Source organism: Cibotium barometz, chromosome 3 (genome assembly GCF_041138505.1).
Source record: "Cibotium barometz isolate CiBa-2024 chromosome 3, ASM4113850v1, whole genome shotgun sequence".
NCBI classification, from domain to species: Eukaryota; Viridiplantae; Streptophyta; class Polypodiopsida; order Cyatheales; family Cibotiaceae; genus Cibotium; species Cibotium barometz.
The window spans coordinates 47,803,889-47,821,972 of record NC_141048.1 but is presented as its reverse complement, the minus strand read 5'-3'; the positions used below and the strand labels follow the sequence as shown (position 1 = coordinate 47,821,972).

Here is an 18,084-nt window from a genome sequence, read left to right as displayed (position 1 = left end):
ACGTGCCTTGCCCTAAATCCTCTATAATTTTATAAGGACCCAACTACCTAAGTTTGAGCTTACCAGGATGTGGTCCCAGCTTTGAGTTATACATCATAACCTAATCGCCCTTCTGAAAAATTTTAAACTTGATCTGCCTTGCCATCCATGCTTGTCTCCTCTTTTGTATCACCTCCACTGTAAGAGCACTAAGTAATCTATCTTCATCCAACTGTAACAGCTGCTCTTGCCTGTGCTTCAATGACTCCTCTGGTGACAATCTATATTCTGAAGAAATCCTCAGTGTTGGAACCACAAACTCCATGGAAACAACCGCTTCTATCCCATACACTAATCGGATGGCATCATGCCAGTGGACACTTTGAACAGAGCTGAATCTAATTTATCATCCTAATCCTTATAGTGATCTGCCACTATTTTCTTCAAAATCCTGAGCAAAATCTTGTTTGAACTCTCTGCCTGTCCATTTGCCTGCGGATGATACGGGGATGATTTCTTGTGTACCATCATGTGAGTCCTGGTCAGCTCCTGAATTACTGAATTTAAAAAATATGTCCCCTGATCAGAGACCAACTAACACCATATTAGTGAATTTGGGAATTTCCCAATTCCCATTTTTGAATACTTAAAAAAGGGGACATGGATAACATGTTTGTAAGTTTCTCAAAACCCTATCATATGACCTATCGTTGGAAAGCGCTTGGAAAATGGAATCTAAAGAGCTATAAAGCGCTCATTTTGGATTAGTGGTGTTCAAGTTATGGTTAATCCAAACTTTTGACCACGTGTCCCAAACTTGTAGGAAATTCCCATATTCCCCAATATGGTGTTAACTCCATAGGACATCCAAACCTAGTCATTATGTTCTTGTATAGGAACCTTGCTACACTAGCTGCCTTGTTGTCTCTCAAAGCCACTGCCTCTACCCATTTTGCGGCATAATCAGTAGCCACGAGTATATACCTGGCACTTGTTCTGCTAGCTCTTGGCTTAATTGGTCCTACAAAGTCAAGCCCTCATTTCTGAAATGGTTCCAAAGGCATTATTGGATGATCTTGCATTCTATCCGATGATCCTGGCTGTCCCATTTTCTGACACTGTAGACACTCTCTGGAGAACTTATGAGCATCTTTAAGTACAAGAGGCCACCATAAACCAGCCTGCAAGATTTTCCGGCCTGTAATCTCTCTTGAGAAATGTCCGCCAGCATTGCCACTGTGAGCCTCCTTCAATACAGCTTCCTGCTCTTCATCAGGCACACACCTGCGTATAATCTGATCAATACCTCTTCTCTGCAATGACTAGAAAAGGTCTGCTCTTCAAAGAAAACTTCTTTTTCTGATCCGCTGTCATCTGTGTTGGCAGCATTCCATCTAACAAAAAATTCAGCATTTCATCATACCAGTTTTCAGCTTGAAAAGTCCTAACAGCATAGAGACTGGCATCAGGTGACTGGTTTGAAACTCCAACTGCTGCTTCACCATGCTCAATCATGACTCAAATAGTCTGCAATTGCATGTAACTTGCCTGGAGTATGAATAATAGTAAAATCAAATTCCTGCAAACAAGAGCATCCACCGTGCCAGCCTCCCTGTCAACTGGGGCTTCTTCACCAAATACAGCAAAGCTTGGTGGTCAACATGGAAAACCACTTTGTTGCTCAATAGATAGTGTCTGAACTTACTTAATGCATAGACCATGCCCAAAGCTTCTCTCTCAGTCAATGTGTAGTTCTTCTTAGCTGGTGACAACATTTTACTTGCATAATAGATAGGCTGGTACCATCCTTTCTGCTTTTCCTGCATTAAAACAGCTCCGATTGCAACATCTGATGCATCTACAAACACATGAAAAGGTAAAAGCCATTCTGGTGGCTGTAATATTGGTGCTACCACCAATATTTTCTTTAGAATTTCAAATGCATTCTTTTGTGCCTCTCCCCAGACATATGGAATGTCTTTTTTGGTGAGATGAGACAATGGGGCATAAATATCTGCCAGATAGCGCAAGTATCTTCAATGCCATTTAATCTGACCCAAAAACCTCATTAACTCTTTCAGATTCTTTGGAGGTTGAGCTTCTTGAACTGCTCGGATCTTGTCGAAATCGACCAACATTCCTTAAAATAATATGTCCTAATAGCTTTCCTCTGCGGAGGACTGCTATTGCGCATTTGAATGGATTCAGGGACATTCTAAACAGCCTGCATCTTTGCAAACATTTCCTCAAATGCTCCAAATGCAATGACTGTTCCCCAAACACTGAGAAATCATCCATGAAAATCCTCACGAAATCTGTAAGATATGGCTCAAATGTTCTGAATGCTGCTTTTGTTAAAGACGGGGGGCCATTCTTCAACCCAAAACTCATCACTGTATACACAAATGCTCCCCACTCTGTTATGAATGCAGTTTTCTCCATGTCTTCTTCTGCCATGCTAATCTGATTATAACCTGAGAATCTGTCCAGAAAACTATACATTTCATGGCCAGCAACATCATCAAGCAATGTGTCTACAAATGGCAGGGGAAATGGATCAGTTATAGTAGCTGCATTCAGCTTCCTTTAATCCACACAAACCCTCAGCTTTCCTGATTTTTTCAGAACTACTACAATGGGGGAAAGCCATGCTGCCTGATCCAGTGGCTTAATAAACCCTACTTTTAGGAGCTTATCCAATTCCTCCTTCACTTGTCGGGCATAATTCAGATTCATGCGGTAACGCTATTGCACCACTGGTACAGTATCCTCTTTAAGATTAATCTGATGCTGATGAATCTGTGGATCCATCCCTTTCATATCAGTGTAGTCCCAAGAAAACACATCAATAAATTCCTGTAGCAACTTCTTCAACTGCTCGTTAAAATTGGAATCCAGGTGCACACTAACCTTGACAATCCTTGGATTGTCCACTGTACCCAGATCTAAATCTTGCAATTCATCTTCTTTTACTCTAGAACTCTTTCCCAGAGTATGTTCATACAATGCCTCTGCCTGCTTAATAGCTTGACAATCTTTGGATTGTCCACTGTACCCAAATCTAAATCTTGCAATTCATCTTCTTTTACTCTAGAACTCTTTCCCAGAGTATGTTCATACAATGCCTCTGCCTGCTTAATAGCTTCTCCAGCATCCTTTTCGGAGTCCTTACTTTGAACATCCAAAATCTGAGGAGTTGTTTCCTCCCTTGATATTTCCTTCAGGTCGGACCCTTTTGGGCCTTCCAACTCCACTTGAGCCCACACTGAAGTTTAGATTTCCCTGTGAACCAGTACCTATCCATAATGTCAATGACGTCCACTTCAAAAACAGGCACTACTGTCGGATTTGCTTTAAGATAATCCTCTTCCATCTGTGACTTCCGATGCCAAGTTGATTGCTTGAGCATATAATTTCCTTTGCTAAAACTGCTTTATCAATCATGCTAACCTTCACTGTTTTGGAGCCTTTCTTAAGAGCAATTTCATCCTTCTCCCAGTCTTGCTTAATTTTTGCTGTGCAGAACCAAGGTCTCCCCAATAACATTGGGTAAGCTCCTCGTATGTCTTCCAATTTTAAGACCACAAAATTTACTTTGAATGACAAACCAGAAATCAGTACCTCTTGGTGTCGTAACATCCCGATAGGCTCGACCATCCTCTGATCCGCCATCCGCACTTGGAAAGGAGTTGGTGGCAACTCCATCTGCTTCAATTTTAGAAACTCCCCTTCAGGTAAGATGTTCACTCCAGAGCCTCCATCTTGCACCACTGCTGCCTGAGTCTCCTGTCTTTGCTTCTGAATCCGATCTGGAACTGGACCTCTGTACCGTGGATTATACCAACGTTTGATGTTAAATGACCATCCCTCTCACAAATATGACAGTGAGGTTTATCAGATGATGAAATCCCCATTTCTTTTATCTTTTTGGATACTAACTTATCCAATTCTCGAGTTCCTTTGTCTTGCTTCTTCCTCTTTGTCTTGCTCTTTTCCTCCTCTTTTTTCTTCTTCTTGTCTTTCTTCCTCTTTGTCTTTTTATTCTTCTTTTTAGATTTCTTTTTCTTTGATTTGCTTTTTTCATCATCAGAGCTATCTGAATCTGAATCTGAATCTTCATCTGAAGAGCTATCTGAAGAGCTATCTGAATCTGAATCTGAATCTGAATCTTCAGAATCATCCGAATTAGAATCCGACTTGGAATCTGAATCACTGTCCGAATCACTATCGGAGTCATCCTTCGATGTACCATATCTCTTCTCCACTCTAGCAGCTGTTTCTACTAGATCATCCATTCCTGCAGAGCAACGACATCCACACTGGCTACTGCAGACCTTGTGGTTTTCCTCAAACCCTTCAAAAAGTATCCAGGTAACATTTCTGGGATTGGTCTTTCTGCCACCTCCAATCTATTTACTAATTGGGTAAATTTCTGAGCATAATCCTGCACACCAACATCTTCTTCTGTTCAATTCTCTTTATCTTGCGCAACACATCATTCGGTGTCTTCTCCTTTCTGAACCTAGCCAAAAATGCTCCCTTCAAATCATTGTATGTTGCAAAGTGATTTGGGGCAAAATGACTAAACCATTCAATAGCTTTTCCTCCAAAAGTAGCCTCGAACTGATGCATCTTGTCAGCATCACCATATACTCCAGCCAATCCGCTAGCCTACCAAGCTGCTTCAAATTCAGCAACATGACAATCGGGGTCCTTCTTTTCCGGCCCCTTGAACTTTTCGAACTTGACTTTGAGATCAGCGATTGCCCCTCGATGTGCCATTCCGAGTGCTGTTGGAACTACCTTAGGTTTAGGTTTTCCTTTTACCAGAAGAGGATCAAACTGTAATCGCTTTCTTGAAATCAATGGTCGTACCACAGTGACACCCACCAATTGAGCAACACCCTTGCCCAATCCTCCGGTGTTCTTGCGGACTATCCTCCTAACTGACTTGAATCATTGTCCTCTGAATCATTTTCTTGTTGTCCACCTCTGGACCGTGATCTTGTGAAATAAACCCTAGAAGCCCTTCTGCCTTCTTCACTCATTCATTCCGTGCATCACCCCAAGCTTCAAGAATGCCTTGATAAAAACAAATACTCATAATGAGCATTCAGGACATACTGCAAACCCCTAGATACGATTCTCCTTCTACCTATCAAATCCCTAGATATGATTCTCCTTCTGCCTATATCAAATCCCGAAACTAATGAATCCAGACCTTCTTCCTGATGATGGAGATAATATCTCTAGGAAGGTCAGAGAAATTCTGGTTGAAGAATATTTCTGCATAAGCATTTACTTCCTCCTCATTTGTTACCCAGTTTCAGAAATCATATAGCAACCCATCCATATAGAAAAAATCATCTTATCCCCGAAAAACGCTAGGTTTGTTCCTAATCTACCCTTTTCAAAGTAGAAACCCGTAGGATCGCTAGTGTATATTCTTGACTCAAATGAGACTTTCACTAAACCTAATTCGGATACATAGAAGTAAGACTGATATCAGAATACACATGCAGATGACAGAAATGAGTTCGAATGCCATTACAGAACGCAGACGGAACTCCTTAATTCATCATATCAAAAACACAATAGTGCGGCTGATTAAAAGCCCACATCAGTTACAAGTAGTTATAACCGCATTCCTTCATCGAATGTCCCCAAGACATAATGAAAGTCCGACTAAGGTATTTTGCAAAAAGACTTATAAAAAGGAATTGCTAAACTTGAAAACTAAAACAAAGTAAAGTAATCTATGGTACTGTAAGTAGAGCCCTAACAACAGGTCTGGATTCCCAAGCAGAATTCCTCGAATTCTGTAATCTTGATCCTCAGATCAAAATCAAAGGTCTCAACTTAGTTTCAGATTCGGTGGGTGATTTGAGTGCATTTTTCCTGAACTAGGCACATCGTCATTGATCAAAACTGACGAAGGAATTAGGTCTTGGTCAATAGCCTAAATTAGAGTTTGGGTATGGAAAGGTTCTTCCTAAACTATCTTTCTTGAAAGGTAATATTTCAATTTCTCTTTTTCTAAATTTCGTTCATTGAATATTTACTTACAGATTTCTAAACTAAACATGAATTCCTATGAGGAATAAAATAATCATTTATCTCGATCTTCGACTTTGATAGTTTATTTGAATTTTCTCATTACCATCTTAGTGAATATGAAACAGTAGAATTTCCTCTCACAGATTATCTACTTATTCATTTTTTCAATTTTTGCGGAAATCAAACAGAGTATGCATCCATTTATGCATAAAATCATTTATGATGAAAAGCACACTTTTAATATAAAAATATCTTTTATGCATATGTTTATGCATACAAATCATTTATCACAAAAATCACTCTTTTAATATAAAAGAATTTCTTTTATGCATCCATTTACACATAAAAATCATTTATGATGAAAATCACACTTTTAATATTAAAAAAATATCTTTTAAGCATACAAATCATTTATGATGAAAATCACTCTTTTAATATAAAAGAATTTCTTTTATGCATCCATTTATGCATAAAAATCATTTATGATATACTTTTAATATAAAAAAAATTCTTTTATGCATCTATTTATGCATAAAAATCATTTATGATGAAAATCTCACTTTTAATTAAAAAAATATCTTTTATGCATCCGTTTATGCATAAAAATCACTTATGATGAAAAACACGCTTTTAATATAAAAATATATCTTTTATGCCTATGTTTATGCATACAAATCATTAATGATGAAAATCACTCTTTTAATATAAAAAAATATCTTTTATGCATCCATTTATGCATAAAAATCACTCTTTTAATATAAAAGAATTTCTTTTATGCATCCATTTATGCATAAAAATCATTTATGATGAAAATCACACTTTTAATATAAAAGAATTTCTTTTATGCATCCATTTATGCATAAAAATCATTTATGATGAAAATCACACTTTTAATATAAAAAAATATCTTTTATGCATATCTTTATGCATACAAATCATTTATGATGAAAATCACTCTTTTAATATAAAAAAATATCTTTTATGCATCCATTCACGCATAAAAATCATTTATGATGAAAATCACACTTTTTATATAAAAAAATATCTTTTATGCATATGTTTATGCATACAAATCATGAAAATCACTCTTTTAATATAAAAGAATTTCTTTTATGCATCCATTTATGCATAAAAATCAATTATGATAAAAATCACACTTTTAATATAAAGAAATATCTTTTATGCATCCATTTATGCATAAAAAATATTTATGATGAAAATCACACTTTTAATATAAAAAATATATCTTTTATGCATATGTTTATGCATATAAATCATTATCACTCTTTTATGAAGATCAAAATAAAATTTCAATAAGCTTTCTTCTATACATAGAATTTAATTCTAAAGAAAGTAACACTTTTTTTTATAAAATATTTTTAGTAAGCATTTTTCTATACCTAGGATGAAAAATAACACTTTCAGAATACATATACGATGGGAATTACTCTTTTTGAATAAAAAAAGAAAAACTTATTTTTCACAATTTTAGAAAATTTCGCCATAACCTCCTTTGTATGGCTGACCATTTTTCAATTTTTAACTCTCTAAAATTAATTAGAAGTTCACCAAGAGTATTTAAATCATTCTTATGTAAACATTTTCTACTTATCAAAGAGAAACATTATGAAAAACTTGATTTTATCCATTAATCATTCATCTAGGATAAAGAATGGTTGGATTTACTAAAGAAGAGAGGGGAATGTCTTTTTTCAATGAGGCATAACATCATATTCATATTAGAGAAGACAAAAATCATTAAAAAAACCATAAAATGAAATAGAAAAGAGAAGAATCTCCAACTTACAAGGAGAATTTGAGAGCTTTCCTTTGGCTTGATGGTTTGAGGGATCTACTCTTGTTTGAAACAAGAGTGGCCACCAATCTTTAGAAGAGGAAAGGTCAAAAACTAATGAATTTATGAGTAAATTCACAGTTTTTGGCTCTTGGGAGAAGTAGGGTAATAGTGCAAAAACACTATTGAGCTTCAACAAAGGAGAAGGCTTCTATTTATAGAAAAAAGTGAGCTTCTAACCAAGCCAACTGATTCTAAATTTTTCCAGATCAGTTTGGTCAATTTTTGACCATTTTTGGGTCAGTTTAGTCCACTTTTTGGATCTAGTTGAAACAGGAGAGAGGAGAGATAAAAATATCTCATTATTTGGGAGTTTAAAACTCTCCCACACATGTGAAATAGACGCCTCCTTCATGAGGGGAATTCCCCCATACTGAGGTGTCAAAATGCATCATTTCTTCTAAATATCTCTCTTTTTTAACTTTTAACTTTGTCCTTAGTCAACTCTTCATCTTATGTGAGTATTTACTCATTTTTGGGGGATTTTTCTTTTATTCTTCTATTTATCTCCTCCCTACATTTGGATGAATCTTATTGGTCCATAGGAACCTTAATTTAAAATTTTGAAAAAAACTTGACCCCTAGGATAAGGCCTCTTGAACAGATTATACTTGATTTCTAATGCACCTTCTGAAAATCTTTTTGAACTTCTGTTTCGGGGGAACTTATTTTAATAAGAAGAGATATTTTTCTATCCAAAAATATCTAAAAACTGAATTACCACTCTCTAAAAGATTTTCTCCCTCTAGGCCAAAACTGGTAGAAACAAGATCTTTTATATTTCTGAAGAGGGATTTGATTACAGGGGAAGATGTTGGACATCTTGAGAGGTTGGGGAGGAATCTTATAACTAAAGTCCATATTAGGGAATTTGGAAAAATCCATGCGTTTTGGAAAAAATGAAATTGATATCTTTAAATTAATTTTGGTAATTTTTATGAATTTGGTAGTTTCACTAAATTTGAAAGAGAAAGTGTTGCTACTCAAGGTTGCTAATAACACATATGGGGTGTTTATAAATATCATTTAAGCTACAGTGTAGCCAAGAAAATATCCATAAAATTTTAAAGAAAAGTATAAAAAACAATCAAATTATAAATAGTAGGAGACTAACATGTATTAACTTATAAAAAAAAGGTGGCCAACATAGATCTAACTAGTAATGTAATGATCTAAACTCGTTGGCCTTCATTGAGTCCTCGTCGGCCTCTCCTTTGCCTTAGCACACACATTTGATGGAATCTTAATCTTTTGTGGCACTTTTTTCCCCTTAGTGACCCACGCAAAAACTATCGTGTTTTATACTTCCCAATGCATAGGATCCTTCTTGTTACACATCCAAATTTTATTCCAAAAATCTCTATAAACCTCAGCATCACTAACATTTCTCTTTTTGCATACTGGTGACGGAAAACTCTCTCACTTGTAGCAAGAGTAGTATGATCCACATGTAGCTCAATCTAATGGGATTTGTATCCCTTTCGGAGCTAGGGATTCAACCCGTACCGGTGCACAAAAGCTTATCCATTTGATGGAGAGAATGCTAGGAATACTACTACTATTGACATAGACTTAACACACACACAAGCTCAATCTTGCTATTGCTCACTCAACTCCACATTCCACTCATCCATGCATCCAAACGAGAAGAAAGCTTAGCTATTGCATACACAAGATCAAAGCATTCTTCATTCTCAAATACTCATTTCCCTAGCATGCACAAAAAAACCTTGAAACTATCAACCATGAAACATGCACACTAGAGAATAGACATGAGAAGAGAGACAAACATCACTCATTGCATTGCATTGAATTAAAAAAGAACTTACAATAATGTAGATGGGGAGAGAGAAGAGCTTGCACCTCTATGGGAAAAGAGGGAGAGCTAGTCTCAAGAGAGCTCAAACATGAGTTTGCCCAATGTGTCCAGAAGCTCTCAAATGAGCCACTTTTTATACAAAAACTCTAAAACTCCCAAAAGTTCCCATGTGGGATTATTGTCAAGACCACTCCCACACTCATCTACAACTTGGAACTCTTTACAAGAGTCCTAAGCATCTTTTTGTTGCATCCTTGCATTGATCTTCACTCGTCACCACGCAACACTCCCCCCTTCCTATTTTGCGCACGTCCTCGAGCGCGGTAGAAGCAAGAGCTGCAAAAAACAATGGATACAAGTAAAGCCTTTTATTGAAAAAAAGAAAAGAAAGGAAAGAAAAAAACCAGCAATGATAATTTCACACGTGAGTATACAAGTGAAAGGCTGATTAGAGTTTTAAAGAGTACTAAAATAGGTGAGTAAAGACTAGTCAAAGTGAGACTAAGTGGTAGATAGTGCTATGCAAAGGCAAGTGTGCTTGCACACCACAGGTTATGACCGCAGTCTCAATGTCCTACAAGTATTTAAGTTATTCCTAAGTGGCAAGCCTACTCCTAAATATGAGCAATGGTGATTGGACCTCTTCTTCTTATCTCCTTTTTTTTTTGTGTGTAAAAGATGAATAAAGAGGAAGGTTCCATCCCAATGAGACCCAAGCAATGGCCAAGAGACCTCTGCCAAGAGAATCTAAACTGTGTGTGAACATGCAAACAATGTATCCAAAAGTTAAAAGCACATAAAGAACAAAAGATTATGATTTGAATACACCTGTTGTAGTGCTCGTTGATGTTGTGTGTTTGCATTGATTCATTGTTGATGCTGATTGCTTCTCTTTGCTTCTTGTAGGCATTGCATGTCTCCCCCCTTCCTAATTTGTGTGCACGGTAGGTGGACTATTGGGGCGTGGTTGATGCTCTTGTTTAGCTGAGATCTCTGTAAAATGTTTATTAACAAACAAGAAAAGAAAAGAAAGGAATAAAATTTGTTATTGGTGCCAATCACCGAATATAGCCGAGGGGAAAAACCCAGTGGGAGAAAAGTGTCCTGGCTTGTTGATCTTATTGTGGAGTCGTTGAGCTTACCCTTGCGCTGGTGGTGGATCCGTGTCCACTTCTGCTTGAAAGATGGTATCAATTTCTTCAGGATGCAGGGACAACCCTTCACAAAAACCGGTCTCTAGAGAAGGTGGTAGAGGAAGGAGTGCTTCCTCGCTAAAATATGACAGTGGTTCTATGGGAAGGTTAAGCAGACAATTTCGATTTTGGAACTGCGCAATATAGGTACTCATATCCAAAATTGACATGTTGATGCTTGGGGAAGTAGGGCTTGCAAGATAGGTGGTTGCAAGTCATTTAAGCATGTATCCCTCCATTGTTGTGCTTGAACCTCCTTAGGTAATCTACGTTGATTTGGTCCTCTCTCTGACTGGTATTCTCACATTAAGAAGATTATGGCGTTGGGGTGTAATTCCCACAATTTGTTTCATTAAGCCCGTGCCATATCGTCTAAAGTAAGAGCAGCATATCCAACAAATGTGTGAAGCTTCTCCTAATACGAGTCGTGCACACTCTTGACAATGTGGAAATGGGTGATGCTGTTGATAGAATAATGTGACAAAGTGATGCCCACAGCAATTTTCACCTAAGGGAGCATAGAAGTACCTAGAATGAGTTTGAAAAGGAGGAGCACTATAACCCCCACAATGATCAGGTCGAGTACTATCACGGTCAATGCATGGTGGACATGTATTTCGCCAAATATCCATCAGGAGTTATCTGGACGTAGAACAATGAAATTTAGAACACTCATATCCATCATTACAATTCCAATAAAAAACAAGATTATCTCAAAAAGAACACAATCCTCTAAAGGCATAAGGAACCACATTATGCAAACACTGATCTACCAAATAGCTTCAATTGTAGTGTTAATGCTTTATCTTTGGTTTTGGGTATGTCCTTCTTAAGAGGTGGGAATTTTAGCAATTGTCTTGGAATTTCAGCAAGATAAGAGGATTTAGGCATTGAAGTGCTAGAATCTATGCTCAAATGAGACTCATTTGGACTTGTCTTAGGTACACAAGTTGATGGTGGAATTGTATAACAAGGAGAAATTGGGACACCTGGTGTTTCAATGCATGTTTTAGGAAGATCAACACAAGTAGATTTGTAGGTGCTATCGCAGCCACCTATCCTATCTTGAAGAGGTTGTGTTGATTTCTTTTGCACCCACTGATATGGAAAACCAAGGGTGGCTTTTGGAATCTTTCTGATACACTCTTTTACCCCTAGCAAACCATGGCATTTGGGAAGCAAAAGTGCTGTTGCACCCTCATAATAGCCTTGTGCTTTAAGAACATGCTTGGGGACCCAACGAGTAACAATCTGAGGTTTAGGCTTGGAAAAGATGTGCTTTTTAGGAGGCTTAGAAACTAGGCTAGATGGTACCAGTTTGTACGCATCTTTGGGTAGCCAAATTGATAATTCCTTCTTGCCTGGCCTTCTTTGAGCAGTGACTAAAGTAGTTGGAACATGCCAAGTGTTGGTTGTGCCAAGGCTATCCATGTGTCAAACGAGAGAACATTATAATCTGCACCAGAGTCAATTAAGGCAGAGACAAAGTAGGTAGTCTCATGAAGATGAAGGCACACTTGAATATTGAAAGGATCGACATATGGTTCATCAGTAGCCAACTGTAAGGCCAACATAGAAGCCTTGCGATGCTCCTTGGCTTTTGTAACTCTAGCTTTAGCCTCTTCTTGAGCCTGACGTTTAAGTAGGTCAAGTGCTTCTTTCCGTGTTTCTGCAACATGCATTTGTTGAGCATGGCTTCAGTTAATGGTTCATTGTATTTCTTGAGACGACTTCCATTAATGAAGTTAGGCATTTGCTCACCTTCTAGTGTCTCTAAACGCACTGCACCACTTGGAGTAAGCTCATTAATCACAAACGGTCCTAGACCACGTTTCTTGAGCTTTCATTTATGCTTCTTAAGTGTGTACAAGAGCACAAGGTCTCCTTTTTTGAATCGGCCAGTTGTTACATTTCTATCATACCATTGCTTCTGTCTCCTCTTCTCGGCATACATCCCCATTACCGCCAATAAGCGGGTTTCATCAAGCTTTTCCAATTCATCAATGCGTTGTGAAAGCTCATGACCAGTCCAGTCCAATTGTTTAGCTACTCGTAGAGTAGGTACAAGAAATTCAATGGGAAGAATTGCATCTAGCCCAAACGCAAGCTCAAATGGGGTTGTGCCCACAGATGTTTTATAGGCTGTCCTATATGCCCAAAGAACTGAGTGCAACTTTTGCTCCCAATCAGTCCTATGTCCCTCAACAATCTTTTGTGAGTGCTGTGTAGAGAATCTTGTTAGTACTCTCAACTTGTCCATTGGTCTGGGGATGATAGGGTGCAGAACGCATTACCATAAATTCTTGAAGCAAAAACTCTATGACCTCATTCACAAAGTGCACACCTTGATCACTAACGATTTCAATGGGTAAGCCATAGCGTGTAAACACGTACTCATACAAGAACTTGACTGTGGTTCTGGCATCATTTTTGACTATAGCCTTTGCCTCTACCCATTTGGTCAAATAGTCAGTTGCGACTATAATATATTATGCATGCGTGTGACGAGCTGGAGGTTTAATGGGACCGACAAAATCAATACCCCATTTTGCAAAAGCACGTGTGCTTAACATAGGCCGCAATGGCATATTGTCTTTTGTGATGGGAGGTTTGGTCCTTTGACAATCGTCACAATGTTTTACATATTCTTCGGCATCCATTTGTAAGGTTGGCCACCAAAGCCCAGACCACCTAATCAACTTAGCTGTGGTATTGCCCGAAAAGTGTCCACCCCCAACACCTGCATGTGCATGAGTCAAGATTTTCAAGTAGTCAGCTTCACATACACACATGCGTAAGTTGCCATCCTTGCCCCTCCTGTAGAGTTGGTTCTAGATAGTTGGCTGCTTCAACTTCAATAGCATGCTTTTGATATCTAGGAATTTTTTGATCCGTATGACCATGCTGAAGATAGTCCACGATATACTTACTCCAACTTGGTGTAGTTGAAATTTGGAATAATGTGACATTATGAATTGGCTGTTGAATTTGACATGAAGCACAGTTACGAACAAATTTTTCAGCATCCGCATGCATGGTAGGCCACCATTGCCCATCCTGAGATATACGTCGTACACAAGTAGTAGCTGATGCATGGATTCCATCGATACCTACATGTGCCCATTCCAAGATGTCCTCATATTGGTCAGGGTTAGGTATAAGTCGCAACACTCCATCATTACCCTGACGATATAATCTCCCTGAGATTAACTTGAATGGTCGCCATAGGTCCACATTAGGGCCCGCTAGTTGTATCTGCCCACTTGTCAAAATTTCTAAGATGGGTTCAGACCATTTAGGAGCTGTCTACAAGGAAAAGTGTTGAATCTAACATATCATCATCCACACCCACAAGAGCTTTGCCAGAGGTGATTCGAGACATATAAAAGAGCCATGGACTCATCCGTTGAGGACCCTTTCGACATTCTCTTTTGAATCGGTTTTAGACTTGAGTTTTGGTTTTTGTTTCTTCGTTTTTTTGTTAATAAGTCAATATTAGGTAATTTGGGAAAAATCTCACATTTTGGGAATCAATTACTCCATATAGTTTTGGACATATCTTAAACATACTAACTCCAAATTTGTCGGATATCATAGATTTAAATTCTACTCTTCAAGATCTTTCCAATGATATGTCACATGAGGGGGTTTTGTGACAAACTTTTGGACAAGTTCACCATGCTCCCATTTTTCAAATGGGAATGGGATTTTTCCCAAATTATCTAATATGGTGTTTAATAGTTTTTAGCTTTTCTCCTGCTTGGAATCCATCTGATCATTTTACTTGGTCTTTGATACTATCTTGTGCTTGGACATAGTATAGATATCCGTTCTTTCCTGAGAAGTGAGGTGGTGGTCGAGAGTGTTCATTCTTAACCTCCTCCTTTTCTTTTTGTAGTTTCTCACGTAGTTCCCTCTCATCTTGTTTACAGTTTCTCTTATGGCTCTTACAGCATTTACGTTTAGGTCGGCTTCGAGGGATCTCTACTTGAACCTCCCTTCCTCTCAAGAGTAGGCGTGCCTTTCCTAACTCTTCCTCAGGGATTATCATATTATTATAAAAATCAGAGTCCCATCCATCTTCCTTATCAGCATCATTAGCAGATTCGAGTGTTAAATCCTCCACTGAGACTTCCTCTACCTGCAGAGCTGTTGTGGATGCATCCCTATAGTACAAATCATCTAGAAGGTCACGTGGTTGTACCATTCGTATAGGAATAATGTCATATCCATCTGAGTCGCAGAATTGAATTGGCTTAGGTAAAGCACAGGTTGATAATGTTGCAAGGACATGACTCCATTCTAGTGGATCAATTAAGTGCTCAGGGAAGGGTTGTGGAATGTATGCCTCGTCTGATACACTTCGATTACCCTTAAGTCTCTCAGTGTTGAAATCCATTCTAGTGCTCAGGGAAGGGTTGTGGAATGTATGCCTCGTCTGATACACTTCGATTACCCTTAAGTCTCTCAGTGTTGAAATCCCTACATGAGGCTCCACACATCCATAGATCTTCTCGCCCATCTGACAATGTAACTCTTGAGCCCTCAGATGAAGCAAAATCAAACTCATCTATTGGAGACCTTATTACATCACGATATGAGTGATTCCTTAGGTTGACTCTTGTGCTGACAGAATCATGTCGGAGGTACAAATAATTGTATCCCCAATCTTGAATCATTTGAAATTGTCGCATGAATGGTCTACCCAATATCACTTCATAGTTTGGATGTTTTTCAAAATCCACTACTGCAAAGGTGTGCTCATATTCAATCCCACATGTGGTGACCAATATGTTCTCAAGCAGCCCAAGGGGATGTTCTAAGCTTCCATCTGCTAGCTGCAAGCGCATCCTGGTACTCCTAATAGCTGGTTTGCCCCACTTTTCCCAAATGGACCTTGTCACAATGCCCACTCCTGCACCACTATCAAGTATTGCAGTTGAAGCTACTTTTCGCACTTCTAATGGGAGGGTAGCATTTCCCTGATCGTCCTCACAAAATTTTCCTACTTTGTTGATAGGAACTGGCAAAACATGCTTTGTCTCAGGGTGTATAGTACACTGATGGTGACGCTTTTGTAGCAATACCTGCTGTGACAAACATGTGGCAATATCATTCCACAACTCAGGTCGAAGCTTTATCAAATCAAGCAAAGGTAAGGTACAAGCCACTGGTGCTGACAAAATAGCTTGCACGATACCCATATCCATCTCCTTTGTCAACCTTCTATGCATGGAGGGTATCCTCAAGGTTTGAGAACAGTTCTCATATTCTCCCAAATATGATGGTATGGTTTTCATTGTATGCTTACTTCTAGGAGAAACAATTGTTTGAACTTCCTCCTGGATGCTTGGGCGTCTAAAGTTGTTTTCTGTGCCCCTGGTAAAATCCACCTCAGAGAATGGAGGTGAAATAATAGAGGACATATTCTCATTAACTTTCTCATGAACTGCTGCCCACATCTCATTTGCCATGTCCTCGTTAGCATCAATAACTCCATCATTGCATGGGAAGACAAGGCTAGGTGGTGGCAGAATACCTCCTTTCAATTGGGTGTCAATTGGTGCAGACCTCTCACCACTATGAGCTTGTGAAATGAGCTTACTTTTCATTTCCCGACTTGATGACACTTCTGGTATGGTTTCTAATGTTGGCTTAAGAGAGGTTGGGCCCCGAGGAATAGGTGGAGGTGGTCCCTCAAGTATTGATTGAGCTTCCCTAATGAGTTGCTAATGTACAGCTAGATTGATCTTCTCCTCACGAGGGTTTGGGTATTCTTGAAGCTTCTTGGGTAGCTCAGATAAAGCTACAATGCGACTTCTATGAGCATCAATGATGGCATCTAAAGTCTCATTCACCTTATCCACAAAAACAGAACCCCCAGAACTATCCTCGGTTGTACTAGCCTCAGTTTGTTTAGCACTAGGCCTAGGTTGAGGTTGATGCTCCTCATGCACTTCTTGGGATGTAAAAGTTTTATCCCTCATGTTTTGTTTAGAGATTTCTTGAGAACTAGTGGATGCACTTTTAGTTTGCTTGTTGCGGTTCTTTTTCCTCCTAGTGGTCCTTTTTCTATTGGAATGTAGGGTCTTGTCCACTAGATTTGCCTTTGCATCCCTAGTTCGAGGTGTCTCATCAGTTTGCATTTCGGCATTTCGTGTCTATGATCTAGTCATGACTTTAAGTGGCACAACATCCTCATTCTCAGATGAAGGTGGCGATGGAACTACCCCTACAAGGTTGAGTGAGACCTTTGGTTGAGAGGTGCCTTCCTCATGTGGTTTCAGCAGACAATCCTTTGGGAAGTGTTCTACACAATACCCTAGACAATATCTTTCAATTGGTGGAAACTGTGGTACTGTTGTATTGGATCGAGATGCTTGCCTTGAGCGATGTGGACAATCACGAGCCCAATGGGGTTCTCCGCACTCATAACAGCAGGGACCCATTAGTTTGGCTTCTACTTTCCTTTGCTGCCATTGACCTGAGGGGCCTAGAGTCCTAGGTTGGTAGCTACCTAGCAACATTAAAGAATTTTTGTTCCCCTGGTTGAGCCTCCAACAGTGCTTGGCTTGGGTATGCGGGACTTTCAAAGAGATTTTCCTTGGAGGAATATGATGCATATTCCTCCTCCACATAGCCTGGGTTTACCAAGTCTCTACACATATTTGAATTGTCGTAGTCAACAACCCTCACAGGAGCAGTCCCAGGAGCAGGAGGTTGAGCACCAAGAACAGGTCGTGCTTGCTCTTGTGCCATCGGTGGCTTACGTTCAAAATTAGTATATTGTTGATGCATTTGTGGAGCCACTCCACCCCTTTGCTGCTCACGCTCCTGTCTCATTCTTGCAATGCGAGTACATTCCTGTGTGGTGTGGGTAAAGTTCCAAACATAGGCTTGGCACCACTTCTTTGTGGGTTGGTTTGTGACTAGAGGAAAAAAGGTATTACATTCTTCGGTTTTATGGTTACCGCCACATGCTCCACAAAGATGAGGACCTGTAGGTAGGACACTCCTCTTTCGCTGTTGCTGTTGTTGTGGCTACATGGGTGGGCGATAGGTTTGTCCCAATCTCCTTAGTACTAGGTTAGCTATCTGGTCTGGATTTACTAGCGCACTAGACCCTGAACTTTGGTCATCACCCCACTGATCTCTAGGTTTCACCTCAGGGCCATAACCAT

General features: G+C 39.0%; 1 protein-coding gene across 1 annotated transcript; it reads right to left on the bottom strand.

Moving 5' to 3' along the window:
- Window positions 1-1,550: 1,550 nt before the first annotated feature.
- On the bottom strand, window positions 1,551-2,629 carry LOC147640169 (uncharacterized). The gene is made up of 3 exons (XM_086824576.1): window positions 2,581-2,629; window positions 2,220-2,513; window positions 1,551-1,837 (listed from the first exon to the last, which is right to left on the bottom strand). The coding sequence occupies exons 1-3, from the start codon at window positions 2,627-2,629 to the stop codon at window positions 1,551-1,553; spliced, it is 630 nt and encodes a 209-aa protein (XP_086680702.1).
- Between the last annotated feature and the right edge of the window lie 15,455 nt (window positions 2,630-18,084).

Bases quoted from the DNA above. Each gene is read 5' to 3' on its own strand.
- LOC147640169 (XM_086824576.1), bottom strand. From the start codon at position 2,629: ATGGCTTTCCCCCATTGTAGTAGTTCTGAAAAAATCAGGAAAGCTGAG. The intron at 2,514-2,580 runs GTTTGTGTGGAT...TGCCATTTGTAG, and splicing joins AAAAATCAGGAAAGCTGAGG to ACACATTGCTTGATGATGTT. The intron at 1,838-2,219 runs GTTTGCAAAGAT...ATGTGTTTGTAG, and splicing joins TTTGGAGCATTTGAGGAAAT to ATGCATCAGATGTTGCAATC.